At 41.6% G+C, this 27,317-nt stretch overlaps 1 protein-coding gene across 5 annotated transcripts; it reads right to left on the bottom strand.

Annotated features, from left to right (window-relative positions):
* On the bottom strand, positions 1-27,317 carry Fra (neogenin protein frazzled). Of its 5 annotated transcripts, none has more exons than XM_071719823.1 (26): positions 26,635-27,317; positions 11,977-12,142; positions 11,721-11,860; positions 10,586-10,753; positions 10,371-10,493; positions 10,117-10,279; positions 9,912-10,039; positions 9,669-9,828; positions 9,457-9,572; positions 8,785-9,199; positions 8,441-8,717; positions 8,155-8,361; positions 7,754-8,063; positions 7,514-7,672; positions 7,217-7,422; positions 6,937-7,092; positions 6,699-6,861; positions 6,446-6,640; positions 6,191-6,220; positions 5,873-6,002; positions 5,556-5,785; positions 5,161-5,265; positions 4,752-4,963; positions 4,465-4,675; positions 3,942-4,081; positions 1-3,807 (listed from the first exon to the last, which is right to left on the bottom strand). In XM_071719823.1, the coding sequence occupies exons 1-26, from the start codon at positions 26,690-26,692 to the stop codon at positions 3,709-3,711; spliced, it is 4,467 nt and encodes a 1,488-aa protein (XP_071575924.1). In that variant the 5' UTR covers positions 26,693-27,317; the 3' UTR covers positions 1-3,708. The 5 variants fall into 5 exon arrangements, with proteins under 5 accessions (XP_071575924.1, XP_071575925.1, XP_071575928.1 ...); XM_071719824.1 differs by having other exon boundaries at positions 4,752-4,957; positions 26,635-27,300; XM_071719827.1 differs by having other exon boundaries at positions 8,785-8,959; positions 26,635-27,297.

Below are 27,317 nucleotides of genomic sequence, written 5' to 3'. Positions count from 1 at the left end.
TTCAATAGTTTTCGGTATTACGGTTATATTTTTCCAAGAAAAATTATTAGAGTATTCTTTATACATGTGTGTGTAAAATAATACATATCAATAGGAGAATAGGAATTAATTTAAAAGAAAACAGCTGTTTTATAAAAACTTTAGATTAAAGGAATTCGATTGTTCTGTTTAATAATATCGAGTTGATTTTGGGATACAAGTCTACATTTCCGTTCGCACGACACGAAACGCGGGTTGATTTTGTAAAGAACATAAAATTGTTTATTGAATATCAAGTTTTACAAATATTATCACACACTTGTTATGAATGTTTCATCTCGCGGGGCGGGCTTTCTTATATCGTATATCGTACAAATATAAGAATTATATTCAATTGTAATATATATATAATATATAATGGCTATATATATATATAATATATATAAATACTTGATCATCTCTTATATAAAGTGGCGGTGTTGTTTCTTTTATATTTATGTACATCGATAAGCCGGCCGTTCCCTCATCGCGATTATACCGAGTTGAATTTTACGTTTGAACGCTAATCTAGAATAATCTAGATAATCGATTTACCTAACTAATTAAATGCAGATGCGGATGATCGATTCGTTGATGAGTAATGAGAATCGGAGGTGTATTTCACGCGACGCGACGGTCGGATGCAAGCCAGCCTCTAATGTCTCGCGTAATTCGTCTGTATCCGGAAAAATCGGCGCGCGCGCACACAAGTAAAAAAAAAAAAAAGAATCAATAAATAATATTAATCTTATATAGATAAATATATACGCTATCTACGTAGCTATACGCTAATTATACTTTTGTGGTAAAATATTCTCGCAGGCCTTTCGAGTAGGCTTGTCTTTCGATTAAAAAGTACCTTTGACGCTTTTTCTCGCCTTTCAACAGCGCAATATAGATACAACTTTCATATATATATTATATATACTTAATGTACAAGCTGTTCTCTTTATCGGTTCCTCCACTCGCGATTGTAAAAAGCTTGCGCAAAGCTCGACATCGTCAACGTAAAAAAACAACAACGCGGTGCAAAACATTAGGCGTTTCTCTGAGAAAAACGTAGCGCGCGTTCACTCAACAACGCATTCTCTTTTACAGCTAACTTGTACATATTAAAAAAGAAGTAAAAATGTAACGTTTGGCGAAGCCCGGCACGATCGAACGCTGGCAATCCCCTCGCAACGTTCCCGTCGACTGCGGAAGAACTCTCGCTCGTTCCCCCGCGCTATAATCGCGCGTATCGGGCGGTATTATCTACGTGTTATCGCACCGGCAAGTAATACGCAATACTCCGTACATTACGATACGAAAATTACTCTCCTCGTCACGCTCGGAAAGCTTCGAATCCCGTCAAAAAATTTAGCAGCGCCTAACACGCCTAGGAGAGTATCACCTCTTACTTTGCGGTCCGCATCCGGAAATCGAGCCACGCGAGTTGCTCAGAATTCGAGTGTTAATTAATGAATACGAGTAATTAATCGTAGCCAAGAATTGCGGCGCTTCTCTTAATTTAATACAAGTTCGTCTTCGGTATTAATTTTGCCTCGATGAGAAGACGAGCTTGATTTACTATCACTCGAGTCCGTTCCAACTCGCGTCGCGTACAACGTCCTTAATTAACATACAAAATCTTTGTACAACACCTCGAACGCTATGAAAATACAAAAGTGTCCCGAAAGAGTGGTCGAGTACGATTCAAAATTCTACAAGCATATTGTTACTTCGCAGAAGCAGCGACGATCGTTGTATTTCGGAATTCGGACGCGCTTCCGCGCGTCCCGTTAATGTTTCATCGGATGAGAGTCTTTAGCGATTGGAAGGAAAACATACGTGTGTACTTCGATAGATATGCATTAATCAATTGGCAGTAAATGGCTTATATAAAATGTGTCTGGATAGAAATATGGACATATGTATATATATTATCTCGACGATTCTCATACGCGGGATTGAGCATTGCGTTTATAAGTTTATAAAATTTCTCCTAAGAGCCGTTCCTGATCCGAGTAAGTAAAAGTCCACATACAAAAATCCACATACGAAGTATGTATAATATATCCCGCTAAAAATATTTGTATACAACTTTTTTTTTCTTCCTTTATCGATAATACTTTAACTCGCAAGGGCGACACGGGGGTAGAGAATAAAACTTACTTTACTTAAGCGGACCGTGTTTGTCGAATAACGCAATCTTTTACCGCTCGCAATGAAATATACGAATTCTTGAAGCACAGCGAGAGACAGATCGGCTGCTAAATTCCGCGGAATCGTTGAAAATTTCCGCGTGCCTTTCGCGACCGATCTTTAAGAGTCGATCATTGTTACACCAAACAGCCTATCATATAATACCCATAATTATTCGCCTGTAAACGATTAACTCTAAAGTAATATTTTCCAATGAGATCGTAAAATATATATATTAGGCGATTGCTTCAGCAAAGGATACGCGCACGAAATCGTCTTTGAATACGAGCTGCCTGGGATGTCAAGTAGAGCGACTTAACACAAGCACATCTTATAAAGGCCGTCCGAAACGAGTCACGGAAATCTCACGGTCCACAAAGCGTAAAACCAAGTGTCGCGCTTACATCGAGCTAGTCGTCAGTTTCACGGCGAAACCGGTCTCGCCGGATGTAAAAGCTCACCCCGTTTCTGAACAAATTGATCCTGCGGAAATACGAAATGCGAGCAAGCTTTGCCAGAAGCCCCCGAATGTAAGACGTGCACGATAAAGCTCGTCGCGAACCGATAATATATACAAAAATAGAATGAATATCTCTACTCTCCGCCTATATCGTCTTGGACCGTAAATTACTTGACCGAACGGCTCACGCCCTGTCTTTTTCAAGCGTAAATATGGCATCATTAGCGAGTCGACGTAGAATATAATTATACGAATAGCGGTGAGCGACGCATGAGCTTTTTCGCCAGGGCAACAAAGCGATTTTCTTTTTCTCCCTTTTAGGCAAGACCGCTCGGATCAACGCGCATAAAAGCACATATACTCAAGGAGTGTCGTTCGGTTAAACCACCCTGGGTCTTTATATAAATGACAAAGAAAAAAATATGACGAAGACAGTCGCGACGTTCTTTGCTCGCGCGACTTGACTACAATTATTGTACATTGACTTTCACACATCGTAGAAAAACACGCCGGAAAATCGATCGTGTTAATTAGATAATTTATGTCCCGATCGGTATACGCGTCCAGCACATTTACACGCGATTACATTGTAACGTCTATAACACGAAAGCGGGCTCATCGAGTTCCCTCGAGCGGCCGATTGCGGCACAATACTTGCCTGTTCGCGTTATCAAAAATACGCCGCAAGAACGCGACGCTGTCAGATTATACATTGGCAAGTACAATATTGAGTTTTACACTCAAGACGAGCAACGCTAGTACCGGAGAGAAGAGAAACGTGACGGTATGATTTGGCGAGCCATTGATCGCCGTGTCCCAATTAAACCAAACGTCTGGGTCACGCATTAATTGCGCCGTTCATCGACGCTAATTAACTATACAATATTCGTTTTCCATACGTGATCCTGATAGTAATCGTACAAATTTATTGCGGAGAAATTTGGCAAAAATGTGACAATTTAATTTACCTCTCAGGTACTAACATCGAGAATGTGGCGTTGCAGTCTATCCATCAGTTAGGATGGCACAAGGCTTAGGAACCTACTTTAGCATTCAAATTCCGATGCTGTTATGGCATTTAGATCTTTCATAAGACCCTCTAAGTTGGCCATTTCCTGATTCAATTCTTCGGTGCTGTACGAAGGCTGCAACCATAATTAAGCTTGATTAAGACACAATCGCGCAAAGTGGTCGCAAATAAAGTAATATTGTATTACACGAGTCAACACATGTTACACCCAACATACACGGACGTACGTAAAAGACCTGTGATTTTTACCTTTAACCGTTCAACTTCCTCCGAAGTATGTGCCGGATTTGACACAGAGGCTAAGCGATTCTTCGTTAATTGCGACGACGAACCTTGAGGTTTTTTGTACGGACTCCCGGACATCGTTGGCCTCACTGTCACTTGTGACACTGTAATTACGGAAAATAATAATTGTCAGCGTTCAACAGCTTAATAAAAGAAACACGAAGAAAAAAATAATCATTCTTTGTAGATTTTTAACTTCAGAAATCTTCTAATACAATACATTACAATCGCGCAGAAAGATTCGAGATCATCAGATTGAATTTTCAGCCTTTGTTATAAATTTTCATTTGTTATAAACTTTAATTATAAGTTTCTCAACATTTTGCTAAAACATTTTAAAGACCAACATAGTTTTTTATCATAGTTTTTAGTACCAATAAAATTATGTAGAATGATTCTCTCTTTCATTTTTTAGGGCGAGGTAGGTTGAAAAAAAGATATTTTGGATATTTTATATTAAATTGTGTAATCAATAAACAGTACTAACCACCGTGCTTCTGTTGCGCCGGTGTCGAAGGGGCACTCTGCGGCGGAGGAGCCGGCACGCTGAAGCTCTTAAGAGGATGCCCTTGCAGCCGCTTGCTAGCATTGCTCTCCACCCCAACGGTACCGCTCATCGGTTGAGTGCTATTGCCATAATGACCGGGGGTGTATTGAGTGTTACCGCTGTACGATTGCCCGCTCGTACCATACGATAACTGAGGAAATAGGAAAACAATGCACAATCTCGCTATCACGCCGTCAAACAATTGACGCACGTACTTGAGATCCTACCTGACTCTGTAACGGCTCGTACGAGCTAGGCATATTACAAGAATCCGGGCTGGACTCCGGGGTTGGTTCCAACGTGACGTGCGCGCGATTTAAGCTATACTGCGCGACCGTTCGCGGATAGTTTTGTCTCACCGACGACGTATCGCTGCACGAGGTGTGGATGGTCGGCTGCGACATGCTGGTATTCACAATCGGCGTAGCCGTAGCTATAGCTGCAACAGGTCAGAAACTTTGACATCCAAATTGCAACGGTGATAGCTGATATGAATTATGCGTTTTATCGCTGTGTACGTTTGCTTTGTTGTAAAATAATACTTTAAATGGTTTGACCGCTTGGAATATAAAAAGGCATGTGACATCATTACGGATATTGTGCAAGATTACGAGTGACAACCCTACTACTACTTACGCTGATGCAAAGGTGCACTGTCAACGGGGAGTGTAATTAATTTAGGTTTGTGGCTTCCACGACTGTGCTGCCTGCTCAGGGTTGAGCACTTCTCGTCAGTGTTACCTGATAGGAAATAAGTAAAAAGCAACCAAATAACAAAATCAGGAAAACTGCAAATTAAATGTATGAGATCTCTCTCTCTTTTCTCTCTCTTAAGTGCATTGTGCATGGGAAAAATTGAAATAATTGAAATACGCGATTCAAAAGTAAAATTACTAAAATAGTATGGTAACAAAGAAATTATGTTATCCTTGCTTATCCAAATCAACTAAACGGGACTGCTGTTAGTTTCGCGATGTGGAATGTTTCCTGTGATGTTTGATATTGCAGCAGTGTATTCCCCGACGACTTACCCATATAACTTGGCACGTAAGTACGCTTATCCAGCGAACTGGAATTCCCATGTATATCTTGATTATATTCTGGATTGCTCGACCTAGGTAATGTATTACTGGTGACGCCGCTGGTGGAGGCTTCACCATTTAGCGACGATTTCTCAAGCGCTTTCAGCTCCATTTGATCATGATGAATCCACAAATCCGGCGGCTTGATATTCGTCTTCTGATTCGAATCTTTCATATATCTAAAGGATATAAAAAAATATGAATTATTGACACATTATATCTTATGATTAGAAGTGTTAACATGTAATTCGATTACTAAGACATACCCCTTCTTTCGATCTGGCGAGCTTGGATTACGTTTACAACACACTACGACCACTACCGATATGGCAGTGATAAAGACGATCGAGAGACCTACTATGATGTAAATTAATAGATTCGAAAAGCTTCGTCCATCTGGAAAAAGACAATTATATATTTTACTAGATGATTGAAATTATTATCCTATATTTTCTTTTTAAAACACAGAGATTATTTCTTATTTTATATTCAAAGAGATTTAATTATAAGTTTTGTAACAAAACATGCTTAGACATGCATAATTAGGATGACAGAGGAAAAGCAAGATTGGGACAATGTCTTACCTCCATGCAATTCATCATCCATGCCATTGCCTACCATAGAAATAAAAAATAAACATAATAATTAACGCAGTGATTTGTGAACGGACAACGGAATGCAACATAAAGCGGATAGAAATAATATATATGCGGATAATGCTACGCAATCATTTATGGTTAAATTAATGCAGGCATTATCCTGTATATATTACAACTGTACGAACATAATCTTTAACATCAATCAACATCGATATGATAAATAAAAATCGAATTATTTACTTTGTGGTGTTTTAAATGAGACTGTCGTAGAGAATGGTCCGTATCCCTTAGAGTTACGAGCTTGGATTTTGAAGTAATACATCGTGTTAGGATGTAGACTCTTTACGATGGCATCCACCTTGTCGCCAATGACACCTTCGACCAACCAATCGCGATCCCATCTCGTGTTGTCAGTGGAATAAATTATGAGATATCCTAGAAATTGATGTGGCTTAGTAAACGTATTTTATTTTTCAAATTTAGGATTACCAACCTGTGATTTGTCCATTGGGTTGCTTAGGAGGTTGCCATCGCAGCAGAACGGAGGTCGGACGATCCTCGACGGTTTGAATGATCAGATCCCGAGGTGCCGTGCTAGGTGCAGCCTCTTGCGTTTGATTTAGAACGACCATACTCCACGGCGAGCTTCGTTTACCCTGTGGAAATGATGCTTATAAGATAATAGTCTTCCTTAACTTTATTAAGCTGTACGTAATCCACATGTCTCGTACCTTGACCAGCTTAACTGTAAACTCATACTGCGTATTGGGTTTCAAGTCGTGAATCATACAGTTGAGATCGGTAGCATTGTAATATTTGTATCTTGGGCTACTGCTGTGATGGTAGAACGTATAGCGTACCACATAGTATCGACTATCGGTGATATACTAAAAATAAATGTTCTCGTTACAGATATTTCTGCCTGACCTCTTCCTTACATGCGTCACACATCTTATGAGGTTTTATAATACAGTACGATTATATATATATATATATATGGCGTAAACGTACTTGACTTTTCGATAAGGTCGTGTCTGTCCAATACAGTACAACGGTAGAAGCCGAGAGCACGATAGCTTTAAGGCCAACGGGTGGTATTAAAGGCACTGCGGATTCAGATACAAAACGTTCGGGAGTTCTTACATTCGCGTATGCTGGCTGACCATCGCCAACATTATTCGTTGCTCTTAAAGATATCACGTACTCCGTTGTTGGTTCTAATATCATGACGGAAGAAAGGGATTAATAAAAATTAAATTGCAAAATATTTCGTATCAAAAGTAGAACATTTTGGTGTATTCTTTTTACCTATAGGCTTAATAGCGTAAGATCGTTGCTTTCCATCAAGAACCTGTATCTCAACATCGGGGTAGCCTTTGCCCCAGCCTAACTTATATTTTCTCACTTTGATGCTTTGATCTTTCGGGGGATGCCACGATACTAGTATAGAATCCGCCATGGCATTCGCTGTAATAACAACGCACGAAGATGATTTGTAACGAATTAACAATTAAAATGCCATCCTATATTTCGCACATGGATTCTCACCTCTCAGATTACTGGGCGCATTAGGTACTTTCGTCTCGTCCAAATCGTTCTCGTATGTCTCTATCTTTGTCCATTCCGTCCAAGGCCCAGTTCCATTGACGTTGAAGGCACATATGCGGACTTGGTACACAACGTGCTTCTCGAGCCCATTTAGCACGTACAAACGTTGATTTCCTTCAGTTGTCACCGTGATCGGGGATCGCCGATCCCCGGATCGAGGATCGTGCGGGTATCTGCGGTACCGTATTCTATAACCCGTGATTATCCCATTCTGTCCCTCGAGTGGAGGTTCCCATCTTACGATAATACTCTGGAAAACAGACATTTAGTGAAACTCTTTGAATTCTCTGCATCTATCGATTTAAATTATTTATTGTGTATAATCGGATATGTGGTATTACCGTTGAACTAGCTGCTTCTAAGGTAACGTTGTGCGGCGGTTGCGTCGGTTGTGCACTGTGAGTCCGAATTACGATATCCTTACTAAACGCGCCCGGGCCATTTTCGTTGACCGCTTGAACTCTAATACTGTATTCCGTATAAGGCACGAGATCTACCAATTCATACGTTGTACTAGTAGTTTCACGCGTTATCTCTTCACCGTCGCCCTGAGACAAAATTAAACGGTTAGTAACGTTTGACATTGTCAGTTCAACATTAGCCGTCTTCAGAAAAAAGTTTGTATACCTCCATAAATGTAATAATATATTTAGATATTCGTCCATTAATAACTTGTGGTTCCTCCCACGACAAAGTAATACTCATGCTGCTTGTCGCATGACCCTCCAGATTCATCGGAGGCCCAGGAACATTGGCCTCTATTAGCGTTGTAATTTGTAATACTTCACTAGGAGCACTGGTGCCTCGAGAATTTTGCGCGACCACATGGAATTGATACGTCATACTGGGCTGTAAACCGCGTATCATGGCCTCCAGTTTCTGCTGCGTGTTGACAACTCTCTCCCTACGAATAGACGATGATCGGTCATTTCACACTCACACGTCCTCATTTACTTCCATAGGATAATTACCTCATGGCCCCTTCCTGTTTATAATGTATAAAATAATTGAGAGTATCGCTGTTCGCGTTTTCCGGCTCTTGCCAGCGTAGCGTGACGAATCTCGCGGTAACGATGACGAGGCTCAAATTCCTCGGTGGAGAGGGTACGCCACCCCCGTCGAACGCTTCCAGAGTATCTGTGTCATCTACAAAACGGGATTCCGGGTCGTAAAGGGAGTTGGGATACTTAAACGAGCTCGGGAGGAGATCCGCGGGATCGTCAGAGGGACTGATTGAAAGTGGAGGACTCGGCATGTGCGACGAGAACGTGTGTCCTAAGAGAGTACTCGGGTGTTGCCATGTCTTATTATACAACTGCCGGTGTAGCAATAATTTTTTCTTAGGAACTGTCTTGGGAGTTGTTGTTCTATGGGGATTTGCTTTCTCTGCATACGTGACGTTAGCATGCAGAACAGTTAATTAACGAGGAACACGTGGGGGAGAGAAATAAATAAAGACAAAATTAAAATTCCAAATAGAAATAAACGTAAAGAATAAGAATGTAATTTTTTAAAAATATACAAAAGATTAATATGAACAAAACAAAAAAACTTCGATATTTATCAACCAACAAATATTAAAAAAAGAAAGTGTATGCGTTTGAAAAACAGGTTTTATCTACAGTTTATCTCGCGAAACTCACTGGGCTGGTTAATTGTGAGACGTGCTGAGGCTTGAACACTACCGGCAGGATTCATTCCCATGCACTGGAAAATTCCTGCATCTATGGGTAACAGTCCATTGATTCTCAGATTGTATCTGGAAACGGAAGTATTGAAATTTTGAAATAACTTATTGAGCACGATTTCGCGAAGAATTTCTTCAGCGAAGTAAGAACATTCTCTAAACACACACCCATTGACAATTTGCCAATACGCGCTCAACGTGATACGCTCGCCATTTTTCAGCCAGGTAATTTTCGGCTCCGGTTTTCCATAAATCTCGCATTCGAATTCTAGATCTTGACTCTCGCTCGCCACTTTATCCTCCGGCTTCTTTAGAAACCTCGGCGGAACTGAGGGTCAAATCAAATTAAAGCGTCGTACTTTAATATCACAGCAGGGTAATAACTAAAAGACTTCATGTCCAGAAAAATACCTTGTACGCTTAATTCAGCAACTGCATCCAGAGATTCGACCTCGTTTTCCGCGCGGCATTGATACGAACCGTGATCCGATTCTCGGACATTTATGATCATAAGACTAGATGCTGCGATCTTTCGATATCTTGAAAAAGATGCACCTCTCGTAAATACCACATTCAGATTCGTATCTCGTTGGTTACTCGAAGTTAATTAACATACCTAGAGTCGAGTGACGTCAAATCGAGAGCGACGCCGTCTTTAAGCCAAAGAATCGTCGGTTTCGGATAGCCGTTGGCGGCGCATTCCAGGGTCACGTCAGACCCTTCGGTGGCTATTTGTTGCAAGGGTTGTGCAATGAATACTGGAGCGCTAGATCCCTCATCTGTGCGGCCGAATAAAACACCCGTCAACTTGACCGTGTTCCATTGACGTGTTTAACCCGTTTATTAGTTACAATTAGCGAAAAGACTTACCGATGTCACTAGATAATAATCCTAATTGTGCTTTGTTGCTCAGTCTATATTGGCCGTAGCCGCTAGCGTTACATCTGTACGATCCTACATCGTGATACTGAACATCGTCGATTTCCAACGCGCCTGTGGGAGGATCAGCGAGATAAATTTTATCAATGACGATAATTAACGTGAAAGAAAATCTTAAATTAAAAACCGTAGACGTCCATCGTTACCTGACGGCAGGATTGTCATTCGACTTTTATTGAGCACTAAAGGATGTTCGTCCTTTAACCATTGTATCTTTAACAAACTCGAGGAAGCGGGTAGCGCACAACTCAAATATGCAATCTGTCCCGCGTAAACCATGGTGTCCTGAGGTTCTCTTTCGAAGCCGGGAAGGCCTTCAAAGAAAAAGTCAATATTACATTTATCGTATAAGTGCTACCGGAAGTGAGCGATCACTTTTCAGAGCAAAGAGGATTATCTTATCCCTTATCTTCTGTCTAAATTTAATCATTTAAGATATATTATAGTTCAAGGAATTCCAAGATTATCTTATATCCGATATTTACCATATTCGCGAGATTTTTGGAGATACGCGCTATTAAATATTAGCTTTTATATAATATCAAGTAACAAAATTGTAATAATATTTAGTTAATAATATATAACATCAACTTTATTACTTTTTTATATTTTTCAAATTGTGTAGTTTTTAAAAACTCGTAGTTGTAAAACGACAAGTGCAGATAGAAAATCCAGCGCGATTGGCGAAAGCGGATCTGTGCGCGCTTTTAGAATTTTTTTATGCTTCAATTGCACTTCGATGTTGTTTTCGATATCGAAAAGCTTCAAAACATATTCCAAACCTTGTTTTAAAAAACTCAGTTTTCTCTCGACACAAATATTAAAAAAAACACAAATGTTTATAGCATTTATACAGACTTGCAAAACAACAAATAAGTTATTCTTATATCTGTTTTATAAAACAGATGCTTTGAATCTTTATAAAGATTTGTAGATAGAAATGGACTTTCTATCATTTAACGTTTCATAGTTATAAATTTTTAGAAGCAATTATAAAAACTTTTAAAAAATTAAGCAACAAAAACTGTCAAAAAATCGTAATTTAAAAGTGCCTATAATACATTTTGCAAATAGATTTTCCTTAGAGTTCGTTGAACCACACTCTCAGGATAAGTAAAAGCCCAAGGAGTCTCTTTAATGAGTTAAGTTTAAGGAGTTATCTTTTCTCCAAAAAGTGATCGTTCGCGCATCAAAGTGATCAAGCATGATCAAAGGCGTCAAGCATGATCTTTCTCGGGAAGTTTTCAAGCACGTGTCACTACGAAGAGCTCGGATACTAACTTGCTAGTTTGATTGTGGCTGTCCGAGAGACAATCGCTCCGACATTGTCTATGGAGGCTAAGCACTGATAACTCCCGGTTAATTCTGCACTACCAGCGTACACGCTATTTATGTACAAGGACCCGTTCGCTAGCTTTGATCTACAAAAACAGAATCGGGAATCGTTCCGTCAGAATCTGGACGGTGAGGGCAGGTGGACGTAGCAATGGGGGGGGGGGGGAGGAATCTCTCCTAAGAGATACATCACGCGTATTACCGGTAACTGTCCCCGATAAACGTGATCGGCTGACCGTCGTCCGTACGCCAGTGTATATTCGGCGTCCCAAAGTCGCTCTTCGCCTCGCAGTCCAGCCTCGCGGGACCTCCTTGTTCCACCACCACATCCCGCGGCTCGATGATGAAGTCCAAGCCTCCCGCGTTGACTGCAAACAGAAAGGGGAGAGATAATTTATGACGGAGGAAGAAACGGACAATCGTCTCCGTATAACGAGATCCTGCAACGAGAAAATCTCTATCGTCCCCGCGAGCCGAAATTCAATTTGTCAGATAGAGCGATTCGCGCTTCCGGATAAGAGTCGCGACGATATCCCCGGGGGGTTGTCCCCCCCACTTTCGAGAGTGTTTACGAAGGGGGATGTTTAACGATCACACCCGGTACTCCCATGTTAGAAGCAGCAGTTATTGCGCTATCGAATTTCGGACCCCACCATTGTGCGTCTCGTGACCCATTCGTGGCACAACGCGCGCTAGTTAGGGGGTGTAGATGTTAAAAGGGGGCGGAGGAGGAAGAGCCGCGCGTATCGGATGGTTCGTCTAGAAGGGAGAACCGGCTGCGAAGAAAAGGGGGGGAGGCGGGGGACCATCCGAACAAAGGGTCGTCCACCCTATATAGGGACGGACGCTTCTGCTTGCCCTGCCAGCTTAGCGAGACGCGGCCGAATGCCTGAATTCTCTCTCTCTCTTTGTTTCTGTCCTTTCCTCGTGTGTGACCCCTAGTGCGATCGCGTTATCGCGATACGAGACGATTTAACATCGTGAATCGACCGCGAAGAGGGAAATGGAGACGAGAAAAGCGAGAAAAAGACTGCTCGCCGTTCGCCGACGTATTTTTATAAGCGACGTAGCGAGAAATCGCCTCTGAGAATGATTCTTTTTCTTCCGAGAGGCTGACTCGATATTTTTCGACAGTACAATACTGCGAGATGTTCCGAGAAAAAGGCTGAATAATGACTCTGCTGGAATATGGTCTTTTATTTCCCAGGCAATACTACACTGTTAAATTCGTAGTGTCAAATTATACTGAATTTGAGTCATTTTTAACCATTCCTATAAATCGTCATCGCTCCTACCCAAAATGTCATTAATTTAACTAAAACAATGTTAATTCAATTAAACCAATAGAGTTAAAATAATACTGTTTTGTTAAAATAATAAATTTTGACACAAATGGTAGTTAAAAATAACAAAATGATATTTAGCTCAAGACATTGATTTAAATTTCACCCTTTAATAATATTTAACAGTGTACACGATGGTTACAGAAAATATTTCATATTATTTTATTATTATATACCAATTCCATATATTCATGAAAAAATATGTAGACTTCTAAGATGTGACTGATAAATCTAGAAGAGATACCACCACCGTATTTCTAAGTTATAATTACGCTATTTAAAAATATACGTAAATTTTTCACCAGTTTAGAATCAAGTTATTCTTAGCGAAATAACGAAAATAATTAATAATTTTGAATTAATTTCAATAGTTTGATTTAATAAAATTCTAATTTAAGATATAATTACACAAACATATATATAAAAATAAATTAAATATGAATATAAATTTATTGTAACCTATATTTTTGTAATTATTTTTATTACTCTCTTGGCGTTTCCGTCGACTTAAGGGAAAAAAACAACTTTTAATTAATCAAAGAAAGCATTGAAAAATAATGAGAGAAAAGTGAAACACTTTTCTGTATGCGGAACAACTTTAAAAGTAACATCTCTTAGATTTATTCTTTCGCTGGCTGATTTTTGTACAGCAGAAGTTTTGTGCAAGTACAAAAGTTTCATTGTAAATTTCAACGATTGAAAACACTTCAGAGGAACCCTCCTGAAATCTCCTTCGAAAATTTATAGAAAAAGAGCGCTTATGGGCGTGCGATCTCCCTTTTATTGCGACGTAGGGACGTGCCGAGGCGGAAACGCGAAGGTTTTATTTATTCTGCCGCGCTTGGAAATCGCCTCGAACGGCGCGTGACTAAATTGGAATTCTGCCGGCGCGGCGCGGCGGACCGTCTATACCGCCGCGGACTTTCCTGAAAACGCGCGTAAAACGCAAAGAAAACGCACCCGGCGCGATATTATTCCAACATTCTGCCTCAATCGCGGCAGACGCTGAAAGGCCACCTCGCGGGACCTTTGGTCCTCTCGATCCTCGCGGGCAAAAACGCCCGGGGTATTCAGGTCCCGGTTTCCTCCGGGAGGTACGGCTTCTAATCGCCGCTTCTTGTTTTTTCCTTCCTCTCCTTTGCATCCCGACGCGATGCCGCGCATCTAGGATTTTAAACGCTCGAGGCGCGTATGTCATGTCATCTCTCTCGGGTATTTGGAATGTAACGCGTAAAATACTGCCGTCCGCGCGCGGAACGTTCCGCGCTCCGAGAATGTCTCGGAGTAGAAGCGAAACCGCATGCGCTCGCAAAAGAGCCGACGTCGCCGGAAAACGGAATGCATACGCATCATCATTTTTATCCGGTAATGCACCAGACTCAAGGTTGAGGTTCAAGCGGCGTTTGAAGCAGCGTTAGATTTTTTTTTTTTTTTTATAATTATTTCTCGCACGGTCTCGGAATATCGTGAGAAATTCCGTGTTGCCCGTTCGCGTTGCTCGTGATATTTCTAGAGGCTACACCCTCGATTCCGCGAACATTTCGATTAAACAGACGCGTTCGAATTAAAACGACCGCGTGCCGTTCGTTATCGGGTAAACGATACCTGCGGCCGATTAATCGAGTATCGCACCGACGGCCATATCGGAACCGTTATTCTCATCTAACGTACGTCGGGACAAATGTTTTTGCGGGGGACCAGACACACGTTGCGGCGAGGAAAAAAACCGCGGGGACCTTGGCGAACGCGTTTAAACGAAGGAGTAACAGGTCGAATTACCGATTATAACGGTACGGTAATTGCGAGGCGGGGTAATCGATAATAATCTCCGATTAGTGTAGCGCCCGATTAAGCGGGGCACAACACGTTCTCCAGAGAATGGAGAACGGGGTATGCGAGAAACAGAATCCGGTGTGATATCGGACGGATTCCGCTCCGATTTTCCGCGCGCGTGGGAAGCGAGAGAACGATTTTTATTCGCGGCCTAAAAACGAAAAGTGGAACATTTTTTCCCCCGCTGTATAAAATAGCCGAGCTTCGCGGAATACTGATCGCGCTCGATCGGCCGATTGAGCGCCACCGATAGCGGATTATTGGATTATGGGCTCCAATCGGTGAACATTTTCCCATAACCGCAGCATCGCGGTGATGGAAGCCCCCCCACGAGATCCCGCGCTCTCACCGTATCAATCGGCCGATTGAGCGCCACTGGCAGCGGTTATTGGGTTACAGTTTCACGCTCACGGTGGTCTGTCACCTTCGAGCGTGCGAGAGTGAGCGCGAGAGGAGGTTCCGATGGAAGCCGCCCGATGATCCCCGTGGATGACCCGATCCGCGCCGTCAAACGCATTTTCCAGCGACAGAAAAATTAAATCCGGGAAAATCGGAGATCCTTCGATCACCGCGCCGCGTTTTATCAATCTGCAAACCGAATAATGTATATCGCTCGAATTTTGTTATTATAATGGAACTGGTCGTAAGTCAATCAACGAGCATGAAGATTAAGTATGGGGAAAGATATAAAATATAGAGAAAAAAATATAGTAGGGTCGAAGAACTGAAAAATTATGGGTGTGCATAGAGCACAAATGAAAATACGTATAACTTTATTTCATTCGTGTGGCAGCGCGTAAGATATTACGGGAGATAAATATCCATCACAAGCTGGACAGCGAAACGCATTAGGAGGCAAAATTAGAAGTAGTATTGTCAATACTCGTCAATCTTCATCATGTATTATTAGTTGACGAATAGGGTCAACGGAGGTAATTGTGACAGCGGGACGTGTGTGACAGTGCAATAACTTCCGATAAGATTAACGGGAAGTAATAGCATGTGTTTTCCTAAAAATACACTCCGAGCTTCATGAGGCCTAGTACACTTTCGGAATTTTTATTTAATTAATTAGATTTATAGATAATTAGATTTCTAGATAATTAGACAAACAATTTAAGGATACGCTTCAAGCGTTTCCCGCAATTAAGTGTAAAAAATGGAAATTTGAATATATAAGAACCTTCATGTCTTGTACAAAAATTGTTCGTAATATTTTTTTATTTCAAATTTTTCTCGGAGACCTGACATTTTTTGAGAGCTTGAGATAATTTCTTGATAGTTTCACAACTTGCCGGAAACACTTTATGGACCATATCAGGGACTCTAAAACTATTTAAGAAAAAGCCGGAAGTCCATTAACTATATAGAAATTCTAAAAGTTTTTCTATATATTTTATAATTTATTTCTTAACTCAATATCTTTCTTAATTCATGTATTATTAGTCCCTAAAATCTTATTTATACTTTTCTTTTTTTTTACTTTCAATTTATTATTAAACTTGTTAAACTATGATATTACATATGTGACATTAAACTTACATAACATTCTAAGAAAACTTTAGAATATATTAATAAGTAATGTATTAAAATATATTCTGTACGTTCTTTTCCATTCAATTTCATTTCGCGTTTTACTCTCTCATGACAGTCACGACCTCCGTATATTCCAAGTTCAGGGACTGCCTACGCTCTGTCATTCTTACGATCTGCGCTTCGCTGGTCAAGATGCCGACAGCTTTTCTCAAGAAAAAGACGAGGGGAAAAGGGGAAAAAGAGGAAAAGAGAGAGAGAGAAGGAAAGGAGGAAGGAAGGAAGGAAGGCATGATTCGGCGCTGCGATGCCGGCAATGCGCGCTCGAAAGGAAAATAAACTATTCGGCGTGCTGTACCGTTTGATTTACGAGTACAAGCGACAACCTACCGCACGGGATACTGAAATAGACCGAGTGAACTATTACGGTGTGTGTATTGTATATATACGGGGTAAATGGCGCGCGCGCGCGATCACCGCACCTTGCGACCGATGCACCGGGTGTTCGGTACAAATACGTCCGTCTGTATATGCATGTGTGTGTTTGCGCACGCCACGCGACTGTAAGCTATGAATTTATGATTCAAAGTGATGGCCATGTCAAGATGCAATCGTAAAAACTAAATTAAAACCCGATTAACAGCTACGAAGATATGTTATCTACAAAAAATTGTCTTTTTTTTATCTCTATGTTACACCTGCAACTTTTATTTTTTGAATTTGTGGCGCTGCGAAGAGTACTATAATATTAAAATATGAAATTTAAGCCTTGAATTTTAACATTTTGTTATTTTTAACTATCACGTGTGTTGAAATTCATTATTTTGTCCATTTTGGTTTAGTTGAATTAACATTGTTTTAGTTAAATTAAAGACACATTGAACAGCAGTGACGATCTACAGAAATGATCAAAAAATGACTCAAATTGAGTATAATTTGACACTATAATTTAACAGTGAAGAATAATCTGATTGCGAGATGTTTCATGTTTAACTTTAACGACACGCGACTGGAACGATATAGGTGGAGAGAAGCCGCTATCGCTACCGAGCTTATACGTATCGGTTTTACGGGCACACAAGATTCGTTATCATGTCTAAATGTTTGTTTCCGTTCGACCGTCGCAAAAGTCGTCTCGTCGTGCGTAGTTGACACGCGGCCCCGTCAGTAGACGAGATATCGGCAAGATAGAGCACAGCCGTGACTTTTCACGCCTCTGTACATTTTCCGTAAACGAGCAGCGTACTTTTTTGCGAGCAAACGGCGGAGTAGATAGCATTATCTGCTTGTTACGCAACGAACAAATGTTAACGCTAGAAAAATGTTTGAAAACGGATTAGAGAAACAGAACGCTGTATAACGGTATCTCTCTATCGAACCGCCGTCAAAATGTTGGAACGAACATGACGGCATTAAATAGTAAAATTAGCAAAAAATAAATTATTTAACTGCTTAATTATTTATAAAATTATTTGCCTGATGTACAGTATTATTTATCAGAAGGAGGCCAAACAGATTAAAGGGAAAACGATAAATGACAAACTAGAAGACAACTTAAATGACAAAAACAAAGGAAACGAGATATGACGAGAATAGCGAATTCCTCACGCGTTTGGAGGAAGAAAGGGGGAGGATTGCTACGCATTTAAACGCACTCGCGCACGCATTTGCGAGTGCACGCCGCCCGTACACGATTTTTTTACGGGACGATAAATCTCAGGGATTTTTCTCGCGACGAGGATTAATATGCGCGCAAAACTCCCGACGACAGGCTCCGGGCGCCGCGTGCTCTCCTCCCTGCCTCTCCCATCCCCTTCCCGTGTCCCAGTCAGGGGAGAGAATGTTGAAAAAGTGCGGTAAAAGTACTCGACATGTGACGAACAGACCGTGAAGGAAGGCAAGGTACGCGACGCGTGCGAGTCAGGCGTCTACAGGGTGTCTTGTAAATTTCGACAAAAGGGGGAACGGAGGAGGGAAAAGGGGCCGGAAAAACGTCGTGATGTTCCCTTCGGCGAGGATCAATTAATTCGACCGAGCGAGACCGACATCGGACCCCCTTGCCGCCCTCCGAAGAAGACGGACAACGTTCCCTAATCACGCCGTTCGCGATCGATAAGTAAAGAATTCGGCAAGTATCTCTTTCCCGCTCGTCGCTTTCGCAGTCGCCCAAGTCTGTGCTTTTCCTCCCTCCCCCCCTCCCCCCCGACCGCGACGAGCTTTCACGAGAGTTCTATGGACGATTCATGATAATACGGAGATGTACTCCGCGAAAGTTTCCTCACGTTCTCTTCGAGGAAATCCCCGATAAAGTTTACAGCCCCGAGTTCTCCGAGCAGCATTCCGTAAGATCGGATTTGCGCAAAGTCACTATTTCTCGGAACTTTAAACTTATCGTAAAATCTTTTGTTAACAATTCACCCACAAACATAATACACAAATCTTGGGAAAAAGCTCCCCGGAAATTCCTTGACTTTTCAGGAATTTTCGTTCGAATTTCCAAAAATAAAGTTTCTTTTTAGATGGATATTTAAAATATTTAGAATTCAGCCAATGTAAATCTAAATATCCAAATAGAACGTATCAAAATATTTAGAAGCTTCAAGTAGAACTTGATACAAAAACATAACACTTTGATATTCGTAAAATAAAAAACAAAATTTTCGAAGAAAAATTTTTCAATAAAAATCGTCGAGTTGGACGGAATTGCAATCCAGAAACTTACAATTCTGATCGGAATCGCAAATAGTTATGTAATAAGTTTCGTGATAAAATTCCCCGATTTCTTCGGAAAAGAATTTTCTGAGAAGTCAAGATTTTTCAAATATCCTGATAAAATTTCCCGATTTCTCTACACGGAAGAAACTCTCTGAGAACTCTGAGATTTTTCAAATTGTCTAGGTAGTAAACATGTTGTTCACAATGACCAATATAATAATAATAATAGACATGGGGTCAAGTTCATTATGTACTTAAAAATCCAAATCAAATCCAATAACCAAGTTTCATTTTCTAAGATTTGAGTAATATTCATAAGACATAATATTTCACATTATACTTGTGAAGTAATCAATCTCGACTAGTTAGTTTCGAATTTTAGAATGAGTACCTGCAAGACTCGAAATGTACTTATAAGTAACTTCCATCATAAAGAATCGACTACAAGTACGTAGTACACGAACTCTAAGAATGAAGTTGTTATTTCAAAGAATGTATAAATGTAAAGATTTTAAGTAACGTTTATTCTATATTTTTAATCATAATTTTATTATATATAATCTCAATGATTGATAATTATAATCTAATATTTGTAATTATCAAAAAATAATTATTGCTTCATATAAATGTTTTGATTCGACGGAACGTAAAATTTCTAATAAAGTACTCATAAAAAAGATTCGAACATATTGTTCCAGGTTCGAGGGTCCATTTGGGAAGTAATACTCTTGTTTTTCGAGATACTCATAGATAGAGGATTCGAATCCATTTCGCTTGAGTCTTGAAAGCACTGCTTTTATTTTTCAGTAACCATAGATAGTTGGAAACAATGCCAACAGATTCGAATCTACTTGTAAGATACTTAATCACTAAATAATATACAACTTGCATAAGAAATTCTGTGGGAATTCTGTGGAAGAACGCGGAAACGGGATATATCTCGCGATCCGTTCGCGATTTGCGTTCCGATTTGCGAGACACGACAGATATCTCGCGTGACCCGCGCGCAATGCGTTAAGGGTTAAAGCGATCGCGATTCGGTGTGCGTGCACACGCGGGAATCCGGCGTGCAAGCCGCGTGGGCGTCGATCGGTAGTGTGCCGTTGTTGTTACGACATGTATATCGCGCGTGCGATACACGGGTCCCGGCGCGCTGGTACCAGGTTTACGCGTGGACGTGTGTACCACATATGTACGCTAATGGTAACTCCTTTTTCAACATCTCGATAATTCGGGACTATCCATACGTATACGACGAAATAATATTAAAAAAAGATTTAAAAGTAAATATTTTTCAATAAAAATTAAATTCAATTTGTTGCAGATTTAGCAGCCTGAAATTGGACAAATAGGACTTCAGTCTTCTGTCAATTTGAACGCTCTGGCATTGGCATTAGGATGACGTTTCAGAGGCCTCGCGGGCTGAAGACGCCTCCGCCAACACCTTTTTTAGAGTGGAGCAAGCATTCCTCCAAGGTGTAATGGATTTCTAAAAAGTAAACTCTCAAAAAGTTACATATCGATGTTATATGTTCACAATTTTAATTATAGCACTTATAATTATTTTTTAATTATTTAGTTTAGAACAGGTGGGCAAAAATGTTCGATAATATTTATTTACTGCGGCAACGGAGAATCTAAATATTTATTTATTTACTGCAGCAACGGAGAGAATCTAAATATTTATTATGAATATAAAACCGGTAGGTAAAGACACCTCGCGCGCCGCTGTTATGCAGGTAGTATCGTGAACCCGTAGCGCGGGATCTTTTGTATAGATCCGACAGAAAGGGACGGGCGTACGGACGGACGGGGATCAGGATCAGACATCGGCACTATTGTGTACCGTTTAGTTTATAACGTTCTATTTGTACGGCTCTCATAATTATTCCGCGGTGTATGTTGCACGTCGGCAGGACAAGTTCTCTCCCGGCGGGGATAACAGGTTTGTTTGAACAACAAGCAGCCCGCTGCCGAGAATCCCCATCGTAGTTGAAAATTTCACGACCCCGATCAGGAAACGGGTTAATTGAACATGGACACTGGTAAAACAGAATGATATAAACACTATGCCTTCTTTGTCCAAGAATATAACATTTTGCAAAATCACGAGGAAGAGTAATAACAACAGATTATTTCGAAATAATAAATAATTATAAAATATTATTTCTTTTTAAATAACGCAGAAACTTTTAATACTTAGAATTTGATTTAATAAAAGTATAAATGTAAAAGTAGCATAAAAAGAAAGAGATATAAATTTGGTACAAAAAAACTGTGGTTATGTATGGTAATTATCTTACACATGTCCTATCCATCCTTGGCACTTGCAGTACAGATTAAAAAGATACTCGTTTCAAGTGTAGTCTCTGGATCTGATCCGGTTATACAATTTTTATTTATAATCCTATCGAAATATATGACATGTGCTATGAACATGTGTTTTTTATCGGAAAGTTCAGAATTCGATTGAGATAGTATCATTAACAGTCGTAAAAATTGCTAGGAAAAAAACAATGTTCTTTTCGTACCAATTGTTAAAAATTTCGCTTGTTTTTCAAACCCAGCTCGACATTACTCCGGTCAAGGCATCGCCAAAAAGCGGCAGCAAAGATTCGTCAGCGCGCGGATGGTGAAACGTAACAAAGAACGGTATTACATATATCACGAATATCACGTAATTCAACATTTAGCACTAAGCGTGCGCGCGCGTGCAGTCCTCGGTGAAATAATTCGCGAAACAGGCCGCAACTTTCACCGATACCACTACGATCGCACGAGCGGTCGACGAAACGATCTCGAACGCGCGCGAAAAAGCAATACACAAAGCCAGTTGGCGGAGGAAATCTAAAGAGCGTCTCGTACGAGCGAGATGAGTTTGCGTGTCGAATTTCGAAACCCGGGCAACATCTCCGACGCTTTGTCGTGGCGAATCCGCGTCTGGAGAAACGATTTCTCGTAACCGTCTTTAATGTGAGCCGCTTTAATCGCGTTACAAATCGACCCCTGTTGAGCTGCCCCCCCCCCCCCATGTAGAAATTAAAGAAGAAGTAACGTACAATTATGAGCTATTTATAAGCTTTCATATCCCGTAAATTAAAATTTTTGAGCTCGTCACACTGGGCAGGCTGAGTCAACGTTGATGTAAATAAAAGTATTAAATTCCTGCCCAGTGTGACGAGCTCAAAATTTTTAGTTTGCGGGATATAAAAGCGTAAATAAATAGCGCATAAGTGTGCACTACTTGTTCTTTAATTTCTGGAAGGTGAGGAGGGAGGCAGCTCAACAGGGATATTTCTTTATCTTAGATATCTTTATCTAAATAATTTGCACGTTTAACATGATATTGGATATTGCTTGTATGTTTCTAGCTGAAATATATTCTAAATTCCATTTTTCTCATTCTTGCTACAATAAATATTACTGCAATAACAAAATGTCTTTAAATCTAATAATAAGATATGTCTGTTAATTGCTAAAAGTAGCTAATTGCGATCTATACAGATCTTTATGGAGTAAAACTAGCAAACAGAACAGAAAAGCAACAGCATATAAAGTTAAAAAAAGTAATTAGTAAACCGTAATAAGAGAATAAAATTAAAATAAAATCAAAATTAGAATACAAATGTGACATATTAGCGTGTGCTACTTCGCGATGGAGAAAAAATACACTCCAGTTTATTAGCGTTTTTAAATACAATACTCTGTTTTGCTAACTAATGCTATCATACTAATTCCCCGTGGGAGAGCATCGTGCAAATCGCCGTTAAAACGGCGCGGCGCGGGCGACGTGAAATCACGTAGGGCGCAGAAAGAGAATCGTGGGTTCGATTCGTGGGTCTCGTAGAGCTCGACGCTCGAATGCGCGAGAGACTGGTATCGCCGAGATAGGCATCGCGGACGGCCGAGAGTTCGGATGTTTACTGCGTGCGATTCGCGAGCGCGATAAACCGTACAAACGCGCGCTGGGCTCCGGAATGTTTCGCTCTGTTCCCCGCCGCCGTTGCCAGACGCGTGAAGTTATTTTAGCCCCCCCCCCTTCCCAATATTAGAAATGATTGAATTTTTATACTTGATTCGATTGTTCATTGTTCGCACAGGAATGCCTTGTATTTTTATTTTTGTTTGCACATTTACGTACAGTTAAAATTTTTGTTTGCAAAAGAGAAAGCAATATATGTAAACGAAAATTTACACTGTAGGTATACATAAATGTGCAAACGAAAATAAAAACAAGATATTTATTACAAAAAACAGTGAACAATCGAATCATCTATAAAAATTCAATTATTTCCAAAATTTGGGGGGGCTAACTTCACGCGTCTGCGATCGTCGCCCTCGCCGCCCGCGCCGTAGAACCTCAATGAATCCTTACGAGATGCTGCGATAACTTGGGCGCGAACAACAATAAGGGTCCCATCTCCGTCCCGAATCCGAATGATGTCAATTTATATCGCCGACACGTACCGAAGGGCCACTGTGTTATCCCTGTTTTTAGTTTTACTTCTATAACCTTTAATAAAAATCAAAGGCCTCACAAGATTATCAACTTTTATATTAACGATCAAGATATGACGAAAACTTAACTAAAAACTAATGAAACAATTATGATATCGAAGTTGTTCCACGCTATTAATTATGCTACACAGACTGAATTGAGTGAATTATCTCTCTACATCGTATATATTATGACAAATAAAAATCTAGATAGACAGATAAGTTTATTAAGTCAAACTTCATTTCGTAGTCATTAAACTGTAAACAAGGTGTCAATTTGATTTCGCGGATTGATTCTCCAGCATCGCGATAGAAAGTACATCCCGAAAGGAGTCACCCCAACGCTCTCGTCGGCGTAATCTTCTCTCTCGCTGCCTTCCCCGCGTTCTTTTTTTCTCCCTTTCTTCCTTCATCTCTTTCTCTTTTTTCTCCCTGCTCTCTGCATCAATAATAGTCACCCCATGCGCAGGGTCTCTCAACTCGATTTTCTCCTCCGCGCGAGGTGCGTCTCGGCAACGCACGACCGAATCTCACGCGAATTTGTACCTCTGTACAAACAAACAGAAGCAACGTAACATGCTTTTCCAACGATTCCCGAAAATGACTTCGCGAGAAGTGTAATACACGTTGTTACGTATCGCGTGCCAATGCATTTTGATTATATGGCAACTTCCTCGGCTTTGCGAAACATCACGTAATTTTCGTAAGCAAGACGAATATGAGCGAGACGAGGGAAGAGTGTTTAGTGCTTCGGAGATGACGACGTGTTGAGTTCGAAACTAAACGCGAGAAGCGAGAAAACGGAACTACATAGGAGGTCGAGATTAGAGAGAAACAAAGGGGGAGAACGGTCCTTGTAAGATGAGGCTGAGTTATCGCTTTATACGCGATCTGAGTAGACGGTGCGCGTCCCTAACGAATATTAAAGACATTATTAAAGGCAAGGCGCGACAAATCGATTCGGAACTCGACGACAGACGAATAATTCTTAGAAAGCTGGTGCTGTACTGCTGCAAAGGCGAACGGAGGATTCGATACTCGTGCGACGTGTTCCTCGATGTCTCTCTGAATTTCGCAAAAGTCCCGACAAATTTCTGAGCTCTCATCTCATCTCGCTGATCCAATTAAAGGAGTTCAATTTCAAACAAAAATATCAAGTTTTTTAGTTTAAAAACGTAGATTAATTCTCGCACATTTTGAGCCGCATGAAATGAATTTTGGATACATCTAAATATCTAAAAAACGAGGTGGTGCATATAATTATTTCGCAATCTAAATGATTAGAAGTGGATAATAAAAAAAACACAATATTAAGAAAATTGTTTTGAAATTTTTATCTCATCTATCACCACACTGTTATTGCACTTTCTACTTTATTTGAAATAGACAAAGAAAAAAAAGATAAATCGTCGCAAGCGATGCAAACAACGTCAAAACCTTTGAAACTCTTCTGTAAAGTCATGTTTTTTTATCTTCACCTACTTTTTTCTTGAGAAATACATCGAATCGATACTTTTATAACTTTCTTTAATCTTTTCAGAAATAAATTGTCTGTGATTTGATTGTAATTAAAAAAAAATTACAATTTTGTCAGAGCTACAAAAGGGACCGCTTTTTTCGAATCACGACTACAAACCGGACAGAGCTGATTTCAAAAAAAAGCATCAAAGCGCGATCAAGATAGAACCAATCGTACGAAAAAAAGAATAAAAAAAAGGGGACGATTCGAACACGTCGATGAGACTCGGCGAACGTATCTCGTCTCGGTTTTCCGCACACCCGCCTTCAGTCTCGCGAATCATTAACGAGCCCGTTTCCTCCATGGTCTAAAACGAATGAAATTAACATTAACGTACAGACGAAATAAATTGAAGACGAAAGCTAGAATTGCGAAACGGACGCGGCGGCGGCGGCATGCTTCCAGCTCGGGGAACGAGAGGAATGAAAATTGGCGAACCTTTGAACCCTTTCTGTATCCGTTCGCCGCCAGTTACATGCCCTCCGCGCGCACTTTGTTTCGCTCTTCCCCCCTTTTCTTCCCCCCCATTTTTCTCCCTACTCGCCTACGCCGGCCTCCAGACGCAGAGACGTGCATAATACGTGGCGCGCACGGAGCCGAAACGGAGGAGGATCGTCGCGTTTATTCTGAATCGGTTCTATCGATTTTATTCTATTTATTGTCGCGCGGGGCGGCCGAGAACCGCCTCCGCGCAAATCGGCGCCTCCAGCATCACCGTCGCCGTCGCGCGCTCGTTGACAGGTCGATCGTTCTCCCGGCGCGGCGGCTCTCCCGGCAGTCCCGGCTGCTCGCCTCCGCGCGGACGCGTCCGCGCGGAAATTTCCCCGAAGGGCCCCCGATTGAAATTTCAGACGATAAAACGAACGAGAGTACGCGCGGCAGCGTTTCTGTCCCGCGCCAGGCGGCGCGCGAGCGTTCTCTCTCGCGTTAAATTCAATCCTTCATGTCCGTTTCAACGCGATTAAAGTTAATCGATGCGGATTAGCTTTAATCTCGATTTAACACGCATTTTCTACCTTCTTCTCATTCTTCGAGCTAGAAACAAAATAAAAGACCGAGATCAGAGTTAATCTAAATTGGTAGAAATAAACGTCAAGCGAGCCTTCAAATTCAATCCGCCCGCGCCGCCGGGAATCGGGAAAAGAGGACTATTCTCTCTTTTTCTTCTTGTAGCTCTCCGAACCTGAGGTCGCTGGTGCCACGGTTTGTCGGGGATCCGCTAGATCCGGACGGTGGTACAGGATATGATTACAAATCTATAATACAGTTGAAGAATCAGCTTGCGTGCGACGAGAGAGAGAGAGGATAATAAATCGCGACACGCCGCGCCGTCGATGCCGAGAAACGAGCCGCGCGCGCCGGGACGACGAGCGGGCGAGAGGGAAAGACGGAAAGAAGGCAGGGGAAAGGGGCAACTCACCTCGTGCGAGCGCTGTCAACAACAAAGCCAGCAGGACGGCGAGGGGACGCGGCTCCATTTGGGTCGGCAGCAGGTCCGTCCGCACACGCACAGACTCCGACGCGCGTCGCCGAGAGTAAAGGCCTCGGGGATCCGGTAAACTTCCCCAATCCCCCCCGAGATCTCTCACCGCCGTCGCCGTCGCCGCCGTCGCCGCCGTCACCGTCACCGTCACCGTCACCGAGAGGAGAGACGACCACGACCACCGCCGTTACACGCGCGCGCGATGTGCGAGCCGGAGGCGCGGGCGCATGCCACTCGGCGCGTCCGCCGTCGCCCTCGCACGGGCCGCCCGCCTTACCGTCGTCGCGGCCGTTCACACGACAGCTCGGCACTCGGGACGCCGTTCGCGGCACGCATTTTCGACGTACGACAAGCTGCACGCTGACCGTATCTGACTGTAAAACATGGCTAACGCGGACGGACGACGGAGCGGAGCGTCCGGGACAACCAGTGATGCCAGTATCGCCTCGCCAGTCCAACCATTCCAACGACGAGAATCGTGGCGCATGCGCGGCCGCGGATATTGCGCGGTCGGCGCGGTCCGCTTCTCCGCGCTCTCTTTCCCTTTCCTCTCTCCCGCCCCGTCTTTTTGGATCTCTGTCTGCCTCGCGGATGCGATGTATCTTTCTCTCTTTCTCTTC

Source organism: Temnothorax nylanderi, unplaced genomic scaffold (assembly GCF_030848795.1).
Source record: "Temnothorax nylanderi isolate EJ_2023f unplaced genomic scaffold, tnyl_v1.0 TNYL_tig0311_pilon, whole genome shotgun sequence".
In the NCBI taxonomy this organism is placed as follows: domain Eukaryota; kingdom Metazoa; phylum Arthropoda; class Insecta; order Hymenoptera; family Formicidae; genus Temnothorax; species Temnothorax nylanderi.
The sequence above is the reverse complement of the archived record's forward strand: the minus strand, read 5'-3'. Positions and strand labels throughout refer to the sequence as shown.